The sequence below is a fragment of the Myotis myotis genome, unplaced genomic scaffold (assembly GCF_014108235.1).
Source record: "Myotis myotis isolate mMyoMyo1 unplaced genomic scaffold, mMyoMyo1.p scaffold_m19_p_7, whole genome shotgun sequence".
NCBI lineage: Eukaryota > Metazoa > Chordata > Mammalia > Chiroptera > Vespertilionidae > Myotis > Myotis myotis.
Genome location: NW_023416379.1, coordinates 54228395 through 54243165, shown reverse-complemented (window position 1 = coordinate 54243165; position 14771 = coordinate 54228395). Strand labels below are relative to the sequence as shown.

The 14771-nt window shown below is 37.7% G+C and overlaps 1 protein-coding gene across 6 annotated transcripts in view; it reads left to right on the top strand.

The window, feature by feature from the left end:
• Positions 1 to 14771, top strand: part of SLC35A1 (solute carrier family 35 member A1) — a 29367-nt gene that overhangs the window by 9421 nt on the left and 5175 nt on the right. For 2 of the 6 annotated variants that reach the window (XM_036316651.1, XM_036316652.1), the window contains 4 exons: positions 2793 to 2909; positions 11145 to 11304; positions 11485 to 11637; positions 13862 to 13928. In XM_036316651.1, the coding sequence (XP_036172544.1) occupies positions 2866 to 2909; positions 11145 to 11304; positions 11485 to 11637; positions 13862 to 13928 (424 nt within the window). In that variant the 5' untranslated portion in view covers positions 2793 to 2865. Of the gene's footprint in view, positions 1 to 1318; positions 1366 to 2707; positions 2910 to 7402; positions 7599 to 11144; positions 11305 to 11484; positions 11638 to 13861; positions 13929 to 14771 lie in introns of those variants that run through there. The other 4 variants (XM_036316653.1, XM_036316648.1, XM_036316650.1 and 1 more) reach the window with 3 other exon arrangements.

Here is a 14771-nt window from a genome sequence, read left to right as displayed (position 1 = left end):
AATAATAAATTGGTGTTGTTACGGAGAAGTAGAAGATGCTGTAACTATAATAGAGGGCTTCCATTTGGATTAGAGGGCTTTCCCTCTGAGGATATTATATTTAAACTAAGACCTGAAGATTGAGTAGAAGATAGACAAGAAAAGAGCAGAGAGAAGTCAGAGAGAAGAGTGAATAACGAATTAGTGTGTCTGGAGAATTGTGAGAGGGGAGTAAAGGAGAAGAGATCAGAAGGATATCAGAGCAACCCTATGGGCCTGTGAAGGATTTTGGATTTTATTTGACGTTGTTTTATGTGTGTTTGTGTTTAAAGACACCTTATCTATACTTATAATAGGGTAATATGCAAATTGGTTGGGGCGCTGTCACATAAAGACTGAACAGCAGGAGGGTGAGGCAGCGAGCTACGTGCGGTGGAGAGCCATGAGCGGCGGTGGGCGGGGCGGCCAGCTGAAGCAAGTGGCAGCGAGCTACTTGTGCACGGATTCGCAATATATATTATTGATTCATTAGCATTGAGCTCACAGACAACAACACTAGACTCATACCTGAACAAAACTTACCTAATGTGTTTTTCTCTCTAAGGCATATAGCAGCCTTCTTGCACTAAGGAGCACGACACTTTTTAGCACTACTCGTGGGGGTCATTTTTAAACAGTAAAATCACCAAAAAAAAAAAAAAAAAATTAAAAAGCACAAAAATATAAAAAAAATTGGCACTAGATAGACTGTGCTTGTTTACAGTATGAGCTGAAATAAGAAGTCAGAGTATTGCCTTTATTTTACGTCCGCTGAAAATGTGAGCATCAGGCCACTGAATGTTTTTGCAACTTTACATTCCACCGATGACTGAAAGTGCTGTGAGGATCGATTCTGGGATTACAAATACATTTTAGCATATTGGCAGATTCGCATACAGACGGTCCTTGGGTTGCATCGGACTTGACGTACGTCGTTTTGTGGTTATGTCGCCATCTCCCATTTATTTATAAAAAAAGTTCTGTCATTTTGACGTATGTACATGTGTGCTTTATGTTTTTTATTATTTATTTACCACAAGTAAAGGTCAGGAATTATCTTTCTTTTAATTTTTTTTACTGTCTCAATTCATTACTGCTGTATATGTGCGCCATGTGAGTGACGCAGGTGCTTACGTAGGAATGGATCTCCGACGTAACCCGAGGGCCTGCTGTACACAGAATCCATGACTAATGAGGATCAACTGCAATAGACGAGAGTAAGGGAGGTGTCAAGAATCATATCTTTCTTTGTATAGAAGAGTAGGTAAATAGAGATTTTGTGTTTTCTTTTTTGAGACAGGGAGAAAAGCAGCTTTGAGGGAAGGTGATACCAACAATTAATTTGGGGTAGGTATAATGTAAAATTTTAATGCCTCTGAGACATCCTAGTGGGCATGGAAAAAGAGGTACAGAATAGGCACACACACACACAACAGAGGTCTGGGCTGGAAAAATAAATATGGGAATCCTTACCACATGAAAGTATTTAATCTCAGGATTAAAAGACTGTTAAAAGAGTGATCTTGTAAAAGTATCGTTTTCAATGTCCTTTGACCCCGTGTACATTAAAGAGTATTGTTTTCTGTACAGTATAACCAGAAACTACAGAATATAAAGAGGACATACAATAATAGTTACAGTGTTTAGACAAATGAAAGTCAGCTTAAGAAATAACAGTCTGATATGAAGCAGTGTCCAATAATTTTATGAATTAAATGAAGCAGGATAGGTTTAAGGATAACTTCACTCCAGGGCCCAGATCAGGCAAATTAGAATCTTGAGTTCCCATGAGTTTATGCAGAGGCCGTTGTAGCTCCAGGGATCCTGGTGAGCCTTTGAAGGCCTGAGGTCTCTAGTTACTCTTCTCTAGTGTGAGAACTTTGAGCCTAGAAAGGGACTAATTGATGTAATCTTTGGCTAATGAATGTTACCTAATCAAATGTAACATCAAGGTTCCAGACCCAGTGGAAGGTCAGTCTCTGTCAGGCTTGGAAGTGGCCCAGAGTTTCTATACCTACAGAATCTTATTTGGACAGAACTCACAATTACAATCTAGGTCAAATGGCTGACACCTATTCTCTTTGGTTCTTTCTCTTTTCCCCTTACCTGGGGTAGGAGTAGCGGAACTGCATCCCTGAGGCATGAGTACCCTAATGTTCACATTATCAGATTGTTAAGACCTTTGAAAGCTGCATGGTATTGCTGGCTTGCCAAAACACTGCATGATGATAGCTTAATTTTAATTGCAAATCTTTCTTCTGCCCTACTTATTTATAATATTTTAAAAAGAACTAAGTAAAAAATTATAAACAGAATTGACTTGAAAATCTTTTCCCTGATGTATTTAGGATTTTTAGCTTCTTAGAAGAGATATATAGACTTGCTTCAGTGAGGAGTGCCTGATATATATTGGGGAACAGAGATCACAGACTTCATTTATATTTCTTAAGAAAAAAAGTAAAAACACCTCTTTCAGGCAGGGAAATGCATACCTTGGTGAGATCTCCAAGAAAATTGGGCAATAAATTATGAGGAAAATTCTTAAAATGTATCATTGCTATAATATATAACCTAAGTTAAAATTTCCTTAGAAAAACCAGAGAAGAATGTTCTTTTGGGGAGGGCTATTGTGAAAAACGAGGTTTTGAAACTAATGAGCAGATATCAAATTTCTGTGTTTTTTTTTTAGAGAGCAAGTAACTACTCTCTAGGATACCAACTGTTAAATCACTGTCAAAACATGTTATGTAAAGTGCCAAACATCCTCTTTTAAGATTGCAGCAACTAAGTTTGCTGCCTTCAGACGTTCAGGACTGTTGCTATTGAGAATGGCAGGCTGCCAGACTGATGGTGTTAAGAAAATGTTCTTTCCTGTCTCCCCTTAAAAACAGGTGAGGGAAACATACAGGTAAATACAGCTAATTTTCATCTCATTCTCGTACCTCTTTAGCTGTATCTATTATTTTATCTGTGATGAGAAACTTTAGGCTGAGGGAAGTTATAATTTGTCAAAAATATCTAGAAAGTGACTGCAGTGATAGGAATAGAAGACAAGTTCCCTGATCTCTAGTGAAATTACTAAGCAGGTTTTTTTTTTTGTTTTTTTTTGTTTTTGTTTTTATTAACTAAGACAAAGATAAACACTTAATAGCACTGTTAAATATCTCAATGATTTTCAGTAATTTTATTTTTTCTCTTTAAGTTTTTATTCCTAGATGTTAACATTTTACCATTCATGTTTTATATTCTATGTATGTATTTGTATTTGTGTGTATAATTTTTCCTGAACTGTTTTACACAAGATGCCATATGTCCCTAAATTCTTTAAGGCATATTTCCTAAAAACAGGACATCCTATCTAATAAAAGAGAAACATGGTAATTAGCATACGACCGCTACCCTTCCCATTGGCTAATCAGGGTGATATGCAAATTAACTGCCAGCCAAGATGGCGGCCGGCAGCCAGGCAGCTTGAAACTAACATGAGGCTTGCTTGCTTCAGTGAGGGAGGACTCCAACGTTCCCCGCCTGCCTTGCTGGCCTCGATCCTGCAGTTTGAAACATTGTTACAAATATAGAAGCTAAACAAAACCCCAGAAACCTGCTTTCAGCAAGCCGGGATCTCAGAGCTGGAGTTATACATTGTTTCGATTATAGAACCCAAACAAACCAGATACCTGCTTTAAGCAGCAGAGGCTTCAGAGCTGGAGCCAGAGCTAAAGCTGGCCCAGAATAAAAAAAAAGAAAAAAAGGAGCAGTTGGGAGCTTCAGCCCTCAGCCCCTCACCCAGACTGGCCAGGCACCCCAGTGGGGACCCCCACCCTGAAGGGTGTGTGACCAGCTGCAAACAGCCATCAGCCCCTCACCCAGGCTGGCCAGGCACCCCAGTGGGGACCCCCATCCTGATCCAGGACACCCTTCAGGGAAAACCAGCCAGCCCCACCCATGCACCAGGCCTCTATTCTATATAGTAAAAGGGTAATATGCCTCCTAGCACCAGGATCAGCGGAGCCGCGAGGCCTCCCGGCACCGGGATCAGCATGACAGGGGACAGCGCCCAAACCCCCTGATCGCCCTGCGGCTCTGTGTGTGACAGGGGGCGGCGCCTCAATCCCCTGATCGGCCCTGCTCTGTGTGTGACAGGGTGCGGCGCCCCAACCCCCTGATTAGCCCTGCTCTGTGCGTGACAGGGGGTGGCGCCGCAACCTCCCCATCGACCCTGCCTTGTGTGTGACAGGGGCCGGTGCCCCAACCCCCCAATCGGCCCTACCCTGAGCGTGACTGAGGGTGGCATCGCAACCTCCCAATCCGCCCTGCTCTGTGCATTACAGGGGGAGGCGCCCCAACTCCCCAATCGGCCCTGCTCTGAGCCCGACCAGGGGCTGCACCTAGGGATTGGGCCTGCCCTCTGCCACCCGGGAGCAGGCCTAAGCCAGCAGGGCGTTATCTCCCGAGGGGTCCCAGACTGTGAGAGGGCACAGGCCGGGCTGAGGGACCCCTCCTTCCCCCCGAGTGCACAAATTTTTGTGCACCGGGCCTCTAGTCTATATATATAAAAGGCTAATATGCTAAGTGTCCATCTGGGTAATGACGTCATATAGCAACACCTGGCTTCCTCTCCCTAGCAACGACTAGCCTCCTTGCAGTTTCTTCAGCCCAGGAACATGACTTGCTTGCTTTATAACCAGGTGCAAACATTTCACACTTTAACCAAATGTCTGTGAAGCATTTTCCTGTGCCTCATCTCATTTGATCTTCACAGAAGTCCTGGAGTAGGTAGATAGAGACTCAGTAGAATCCTATTTTCTTTTCGTTAGCTGGAAAATGGAGATTTAGAAAGTTTAGAAACTTGACCCGACTGAAAAGAAGAAATGGTGGACCTCAAAAATGACTTCAGGTTTTCTCACTGTGCAGAATATAGTCAAACACTGCTGCAGTTAAATATTTTAGCCTTTGTTCTCCCTGCGTGATCTACAATAATAATCTGCTTTGTGTTGATATTTACTGCTGTGTTGCTAACAATTACCTGAAAGACAAGTTGGGGTGCTTCACTGCGCTGGAAAAAGTTTAGCTAAATCAGAAAGCAGGCCTAATTAAGCAAGTTTATTCTGTGTATATAAAAGGCTAAGTTGCCTCATGTATGCATGATACATATAAAGCTCTCGCTGGCGTCAGTTGCATGCGTGTGTTTGTTATTTTCCATCGTGAATTTGGCTGACACTTCTATTATAAAGAAAGGGCGAATAGTGATATTAAAACATTTCTTCTAATTAATTTCCTTTCAGTGTACACGGATCTGTGCACCAGGCCACTAGTTCTTACATAATCACACAATATCAACATCAATACAGTACTGTTTAAATTCACAGACCTTAGATGACCTTGCCAATTGCCCACTATTGTCCTTTAATAGTAAATTAGTAAGTTTACATCGAGTTGCTGTATCTGTAGCTTCCTTTAATCTAGAACAGTTTCTCTATCTTTTTTTTCATGCCAAGGTGGTCAAGACTGATCTTGGATTTTCCCTGCCCCAACTCTGAAACCATACATTTCTCCAAGAAGCCTTGAAGCTTTGTTCCTTTTTCTTTCTTTTTTTTTTCCAGAATGGTACTTAACAAGAATATAGATACTAGTGTGCTTATTGCTACTGGGGTATCATTGCTTCTAGGCCCTCTCAGCAGACAGAGCTAGGAAATATATGTATGTGCACATATACACACCTACCTGTGTATACATATGTATACATATATATGTCTGTGTGTGTAACTGTGTGAGTTACATATTGTTTGATGCCTATAATTCTGATCCAACACTGCAGAGTTGATTAAACCTTCCCCTTTTTCATATTTGTTCCCTTCTTCAGTGGTGGCGAGTCTGGCTCCCATTATTCTTAAGATATTTATTTGCTCAATTCTAGAATACATAAGTAGATTTAGAATTTCTAACATACAATATGAAAAACAAACCTACTAACAAGTTCAGTTTTTGTATATAGTTCTTTTTGCCTTTAGTTTTAGAGCACATAGACTGTTTGGAATACTTGGGTTATTTTTCTGCTTCAGTGTAATTTTGTAATTAAAAAAACTGACCAGTTCTTTTTAGTTTCTGTTAGTAATTAATTTGGGTTTTCCCATGCTTGTTGATTTTACTTATAATTTGCAGTAATTTTTGGAATGGAAAATATACTTATTTCAATGAGAAGATAAGTTAGAACTGCAAGAACATAATGGAGTATGGGGAAGAATGAATGGACAGTTACTTTGATAAATAAGATTTAAGGTATATGTGGTCTAATTGGTGAGTTTTAGTTATATGCGTGTGTCTATATATACACAGTATAGACTGTACTCCTCTTTATTTACCTTAGAGATTATTGTTCCATGTCAGTACATAGAAATCCGTCTCATTCTTTTTGAGAGCTGCATGGTTTTCCATTGTATGGATGTATCAGATATAGGAGTCTCTATTGATGGGCATTGGGTCATTTCCAGTCTTCTGCTACTACAAAAATGAAATAATTATCTTTTTACATACACTGTAGTGTACATGTATGATTACATCAGATCACTTTTAAATTGAGAAGGGAACGATTAAATTCTGTTTTGGTGAGGGGGCAAATTAATATTTTGGTGGTGTAAATGCTCTTATGTGAATAGTTAATTTCTAAAATCTTTGAATTATAAGTTACCAATTTCTAAGTTGTAATCTCATTTAAACATAAAACAGTATAACATTTTAAATATTTTGGTTCTTCATAAAACTAATTACTATTATAATTCACAGGAAAATTACTGGTTACTTGTATGATTTATTAAACCGTCATAGCTATTAAAACGGACAGTTTTGATTTAGTCTTTTGTGCTATGAAGAGAAGGAAATGAAAACACTTTCACATTGCCAGAACAAAGTCAACTTTTTATTGTTTGCTATTCACCACAGTTTATAAAATAAATCTAGTAGGATGTATAAATGTACATATACTTTGGGTGTGTTTAGTAATAAAGCACATGTGTCTTAAATCTTTGAGCTACTATCCACATAAGGCTGGAGGAAATTCTTTTATTATTTCAAGTATTACCTAGAATAATTAATGTAGCTATCAAATACTTATGTTGTAGATTATCCAGCCCTATTCTATTTCTCCTGCTGAGTTTACATTTTGACTGCCTCTCTGTATCCATGCTATAAGGGGTGTAGGGACATGTGATAGTAAAAGTCTTGTACCTCATATGAGTATTTTTGTCCTCATATGACCTCATTATTGGTTTTTATACCTGGCCCCCTAAGTCTTTTATGTAAGTTAATTATACTTTACAGATGATAGGAAATTTGTAAGATTTAAATTTCTTACGCTCATAAGTAACTTATGCTGTGTTCCATTTAGCACAGTGCCTTGGTAACCTAGCCAAGGATTTTATGCCTCCTAGTAGTTCTCGTCAGATCAGGAGCTGGAAGAATGAGCCCTACTTTTGACCAAATATAGGTCAGAAAGAATTGGTTGCAGCATTTGATAGGAAATTTATGAGGGGTGGAGGCCTTGGAATCTCTCTGCAATCAATATGGAGCCTCAATTTCTTCAGGTAACAAAAGGCTGCACATAGATTTTGTTTTAGTGATAAAAATAACATTGTTCAAGTAGGAAATACGTTTATGAAAACGAGTATATGCTTTTTGTCTATACATGCTCTTTCTCTTATCTAGCATTGCCATTTACAGAGTTAAATTTAATAAATTTGTTTTTAACAAAAGGTACTCATTAAGGTACTTGGGTAAATATGAAGGCATGAAAATGGAAGAAGAAAATGGCCATTGATTTTTCTTTTTTTAAGCTGGGGGTCAGGGTGGGGTGGGGAGGGGCGGGGGAGAGAGAGAGAGAGAGAGAGAGAGGGGGCATTGGTTTTTATTTGTTACTTTTTATAGTATATTTAAGGCTGCAGTATATTTAGAATTGATCATTTATTTTTGTCTACTAAATAGTAAAAGGATTGATGATTACTAGTGTTTTCTGGAAGATATATTGCTGTTACTTTTTTTTAAACTGTAGTGATTAAAGCTAAATATAAGCTTTCAGAGCTGTATTAATACATGTTAAATTAAGCAGGATTTAATCTGATTAATACTGAAATCATTATCATCATCTTTAAAACTTTCTGTGTACTGATTCCCACATTTTCTTCTTTCTTATACCTATTTTTCTTTTATTCCCGAGCTTGTGTTTTCTTTTTACAAGTTCTTTTAGTATCCTCTGACATTTTTTGTAACTTTTTTCAAAATACCTTATAATTATAGTAGAGGCCCGGTGCACAAAATTCATGCGGGGGGAGGGGGGCGGGGAAGAATGTCCCTCAACCCGGCCTGCACCCTCTCCAACCTGGGACCCCTCAGGGAATGTCTGACTGCCAGTTGGACATCCCTCTTACAATCTGGGACCGCTGGCTCCCAACCACTCGCCTGCCTGCCTGCCTGATTGCCCCCTAACTGCTCCCCTGCCTGCAGAGCCGCGGGACCCCCAGGCCTCACTGTGCGGAGTGGCCGCCGGGCCCCTCCTCCGCTGTGCGCGTGGCCATCTTGTGACAGCCTCGTGCTACGCCACCTAGACTTTTATTACATAGGATAATATTGCTGTAATTCTGAGGTACTACAGTGAAATTTGAGCATTCTAGTAGTTAGCATTTTGGTATAGCTTGGCTTCTCAAACGTCCACATTAGCAAAGGAACCAGAAAAAGATGCTAAGACCTTACTGGCAGTGAGTAAGTAGTAGCTCCGAAGCATTGAACAAAAGATATAGTCAGAAGAGCAAAAGATCTGAAGGTTAATCCAAAACACTGTTCTCTAGTGGTTTGTCACATGTAAGGAAAGGTGTACTCAGACTGGCTGGTGGTCTCATAGGGCCATGTTTTTGTGAAAACTGGAAAGTATGGAAGAAGAGATAAGAAAGGAGAAAAGTGACAGGGAGGAAAGGGGCTACAGCAATCTTGATTATTGGTACAGGTATGGTTATTAGAAATAGCAATAAGATCGTTAAGTAGCCCATATTCCGACAGGCAAAAGGGTACCAGTGATAGATCAACTGTATTCTCTCATTAGCCAAAAATTAACTTGATGCTGTTGAAGGCTTACAGTAGTTCTCAACCTTCCTAATGCTGTGACCCTTTAATACAGTTCCTCATGTTGTGATGACCCCCAATTTCATTGTTACAAATTGAACATAATTAAAGCATAGTGATTAATCACAAAAACAATATGTAATTATATATGTGTTTTCCGATGGTCTTAGGCGACCCCTGTGAAAGGGTCATTTGACCCCCAGGTTGAGAACCGCTGGCTTAGAGTATCTCTAATGGGTGAAGGTAAATGGTATTGCCCATAGCAGGAGATTAGGGAAAGGAAAAATAGTGACTATACTAGAGTTCGGGGAGTCTTAGGTGGGAGATCAGTGGACATGGAAGGAGGTAGAATGTGGGAAATGGGTACAGATGGGTACATCTCAGTAGCTCCTTGGGGAAGCACTCTGAATATGTCAATATATGTCAGTATTTTAGAAGGGCATTGAAAGTATGGTGAAAGCAGTATTCTATACTTAACAAAATCTGTAAGATTTATATCTCTACTATCATATAATTGCTTACTAGTGAGAATTATGACATTAAGGAAAATGTTGAATTATGTTTCTAATACGTCACCTTGTTAATGATGGTTAGAACTCTGATTGTTTTCTCTTTAATTTTTTCTTCAATTTGATAATTGAGGGAAAACATTCTTTGAAAAATTCTTTATACTCTGTTTTAAGATGTTGAGAAAGTGTATAGGTCACCTTAGATTTGCACTAAAAGTAATTTAAAAAAGAATGTGAAATGTTTAAAGGGCCCATCTTCAGATCCTTGGAAACCCCTACCCTGTAAAATTTCTCAGAGTGACCTTTCTGATATTTTCTGCCTCCTCTGGATGGATTGCAATCTCCCACCAAGCCATGTGTGTTACTTCTCAACTTCTCAGCATATAGATTTACCGTTGGAGCAGGGTGAATTTGGCAACAGAGGAAGATCTGTAACTCAGGATATCTTTTGTTTCCGTGGCCTAGGCCAAATTTCCTGCCTTACTTAATTAAGCACTTAAGCATTGTCTTGGGGGCTGGAGTGTTGTACCCTGGATAGGTATAGGTAGTCAATTTAACATTATGGACTTTTTGCTCCTCCTTAGAACATTGATGATTATTTTTGTAGGAGAAAAATCAATGACTGTCGATTCTAATAAGTTAACTGTATCAAACTTGGAGTTGAAACAGGTCAACAAAGTATTATGGTCCTCCTAAGTATATTGTGAATTGCAGTTAGGCCCTTTTGATAAAGTACTTTTTTTGGTGTGATGCTTATTATGATTTACAATGGGAGAAATAAGCCAGATTGTCTTGTTCCTCCTGAGGAAAAATAAGAATAGTTAAGAGCATGGATAATCAATATGCAGTCAAGTAGTAAACTTTATATTCATTATAGTTTTTGTTGGTATTAGTTGCAGATTTCCTGCAAAATTATAGATAGGTACTTGAGTTTTATGAGAATATGCTTAAAAGTTGATTGTCCACTATACTTCATAAGCACTGAGCTAAGTTGCAAATGATATTGACCTGAATCCATCAATTCCTATCCCAAGTAACTTCCATAGCTACCAAAGCCTTTTTCTTTTAAAATTTAAATTTATTGTAATAAAAAAAAACTTTAAAAACGGATATGCAACCTGATTAAGAAATAATCAGGGTGAACTTGATGTAATGGCAGTTAAAGTGTCAGGGGTTAAATTAAATAGGTAATCGTCAGCATTTCTGGCTTCCTGCTGTCTTACTATTTATTTAATATACTCAAAAACTCCTGGAACTTTCATCAGAGGCTGACAATGGTAAACCTGTTTTCATACTTTCCCAAAGAGAACTTATTAACTGCTTTTCTTTTATGCAATTGTTGGCATTTTTTAAAATCTAAAATTAGTTGAAAATTATAAAGACAATAAATTTGCTAAATTAACATCAATGGACTTAATATAGCTATTCTGTGTGTGAAGAATTCTTATCCAAAGGATGCTCTTTAATTTTCCTCAACTCCTTCTCCTTTCCTCCCTTTTGTTTTAAAAGAGAAACTGGTAGTCTGGGTAGATTCAAGACTTCGTTAAGAGAAAATGTATTGGGGAGCCCCAAAGAACTGATGAAGTTAAGTGTGCCATCATTAGTGTATGCTGTTCAGAACAACATGGCTTTCCTAGCTCTTAGCAACCTGGATGCAGCAGTGTACCAGGTAAGTGGAATAAATGATAATGGAGAGCAGAATCTTTAAAAATGTTTTTATGGTGAAATTATTTTTATTAACCCTTTATCACATTATCAGATGTTTTTCTCAATAATTCTATTAATGATAACAGACATAGTGGTGTCAGAGATTAATGTTAAGTTCATTAATTCATTATTTTATTTCTAGGTGACCTACCAATTGAAGATTCCTTGTACTGCTTTATGTACTGTTTTAATGTTGAACCGGACACTCAGCAAAGTACAGTGGATTTCAGTTTTTATGCTGTGTGGTGGAGTTATACTTGTACAGTGGAAACCAGCTCAAGCTACGAAAGTCATGGTAAGAAACAAAATGCTTACCATAACTAAAATAGAAAACTTCCTATGTCTTATATACTTTAGTCACATTGATGATGAATACAGTACCATTATATTTCTTTGATTGAAAATATTTGCTCTATTTATAGGCTTTTAAAATCCCGTTAGTGTATTACTAAGGATAATGTAATTTATTGGCTTTCTTTGTTTTTAGAGGGGAATATGCATAAATGTTTGAGATGGAAGGTTCTTTAATGTTATGGATGACAAAACTGAAGTCCAAAGAGGTGAAGTAACCTGTAACTAAAATTGTGACTTCTACCAAAGTGTGTATGTTCAGAACTTTTAAGCCTCGTTAAGACATTTTCTCAGAAACACTGGGCAACGTTTTGTCCATCTAGTTTTCATCTCTCTGTACCCCCAACTTCACAGTTTTTTTATCCCCCTTTTTAAAATCCTTACCTGAGGATATGTATATTGATTTTAGAACGTGAGGAAGGGCTGGGGGGAGAGAAACAATCGATTGCCTATCATGTGCGCTAGACTGGGGATCAAACCCCCAACCTAGGTATGTGCCCTGACTGGGAATAGAACCTGAAACCTTTTTGGTGTATGAGATGGCACTTGAACCAACTAAGCCACCCAGCCGGGGCAGTTTTTTATCCTTTTGCATATACTCCCACTGTCAGTCATAGAGATTAAAGGGTAGTGTTTTTACTGATAATTGATAACTAAAATAGGGCAAAATGTGTACTTTACTTACAACTTTTAGTTTGCTAAAAGTTAAATGTTAAGGTACATACCTGAATTTTTAAAAATATTATACGCTTTAATTGGTTATTTTCTTAAAGAGCTGTAGGAAGTGGAACTCCAGTGAATGACTTTCTGAAAGTCATTAGTTTCTTTCTACAACGGAAGACTTCAACTTTTAATAAATGAAAGCTTTTTTTAGGAATTTAGGGCAGCTGGGGATGTAAGGAGAGCCTGTAAAAACAGGAAGTCAGTTCCTTTCTAGTCTGGAGGAGATTTCTCCCCCCCCCCCCCCGCCCCCCAAGAAAATGAGTTTTAGATTAATATTTATTGTCTTCACATGTTTAAACATGCTCATATTCTTGGTGACATTTCAAAACACTGATAACCATGCACTGCATATTGAACTCAGTTGTAGACTTTCAAAGAAATTTGTTGGGAAATAAGGCCAATATGTAATTAAAAGTTAAATACGAACTTTAAGTAATACCTCACACCATTAGAAAAGATGTTAGGTCCACCTCATGTAGGTAATGTGCATGAAGAGTTTAATAAACTAAAGCAGAGTTTAGGGCAGCTTATCCTACTTTTGGATACCTCTAGAGCAGCAATTTTCAACCAGTGCCACAGGAATTTTTAAAACATGCAATACCTGACTATTCAGTCAGGGGTACTGACCTCTTTTACCTAAGATTTTGAAATTAAAAACAAAACAAAAAAACAAGACAACAACCATAGCTGTCTGGTGTGAGTGAATCAAAATATTATTTTGTCAGATCTGCAAAAGTTATGTTTTTTTGGTGTATTTTGGAATTTCAGTAGTTTATGTGTGCCATGAGATGAAAAAGGTTGAAAATCGTTGCTCTAAAAAGTTCTTTTATGCTTTAAACAGGGTACAGCTTCCTGTAACTGCCTCATTGTTCTTCGTTCTTGTCAGAATAACTCAAATTCCTACTATCTCCCACATAGCCTCTGAATGTTTGAGGACAGTGTCACATCCTTCCTCTCCAAGCCTTTTTTCCTCATTGAGACAACCTTGTGGCTTCTTTCTAGAATTTGGTTTCTAGAGACTTCCCGATTCCTGCCTCCTGCCCCAATACTTCCCTGTATTTCTCTTCTAGATGTATTCATCTGTTACCGTTCCTCATTATGTCCTAAAACTTTACACTATCTCTAGATGTTGACTGAGCAGTGTGAGATGTAACTTGCTAATTAACTTTGTTCTAAATACTAGAGACTTGTTAAATCAAGATTATATTTGTGGGGTTTTTTTTTGGGGGGGGGGGTATTCCATTCTATAACTGGTTATAGCTATATGTCTTTATCTCTATTTGTATTATTTCAAGAGTTAGGACTATAGAATAGCCGTGTCTAATATGGCAAATACTTTAAGTAAAACTGTAACACAAATTTTTGTGTTCATTTATTTGGTCTCTTCTCTTGGATGAATTCTATTTATTATTCACTAAAAATAACTTAAAACATTATTATTGCAGGTGGAACAGAATCCATTTTTAGGGTTTGGTGCTATAGCTATTGCTGTATTGTGCTCAGGATTTGCAGGTAAATCATAAAAGCATTTTACTGTTACCCAATTTTAAAAATATCAAGCTTTAAATAGGGATTTAGTTTATCTTGTTTTATTATAACATTTTATTTCCATTAAAGCTTACCTATAGTTTAGTTTATGTCAGCTATTTTTCCAATAAATGCATGGTAGTGTTTAACTCAGTTCAGACCTCACTCTTTACTCATACTTGCAGTTCTTTAAGAATATACTTGTTTTGACCATTCTTAGTCCAGCCCAGTATTTGTTTTTCCCTCGTAACTTCCTGCTTCAACAGGGAGAAAAAAGGGGTGGGGTAGAGGGTATCAGAACACTTAATACATAAAGTAACAGCCAAAAATGGAGGGACAATAATCAAAATCACTAACATCAAATAAAGAAATCTGGAATTGTGTAGAGACAGCCATTCTGCACTCAATCAAGAGACAGTATATGAATGTGTAACATAAGAAATAAAATGTGTTTTAGAGATAGTTCTTTCTGGTAAAGAGTATATTAGTTATAGCTATATGACTTTACCTCTATTTGTGTTATTTCAAGAGTTTGGACTCTGCTTTTACTTTTGACTAGGAAAGTAGGCTGGATATGGAAGTGAAATATTGATTATAAAAAAAGATGTTTGATGAGAGGGGAATATCTAAATTTGAGAACATACCTAATGATAGCATCATGCTAAATTTTTATTCTTAGTAACGAGCAAATTAGAAACAAAGTTGTGTTGCCCCCCCCCCCCAAATAATATACTATTTGATTTTTTAGCATTACTTTTAACAATTAAATGTTTGTGTCCAACATTCTAGTTAGTTCAATTTCTTAATAAACAGTTGAAGAAATGGTGA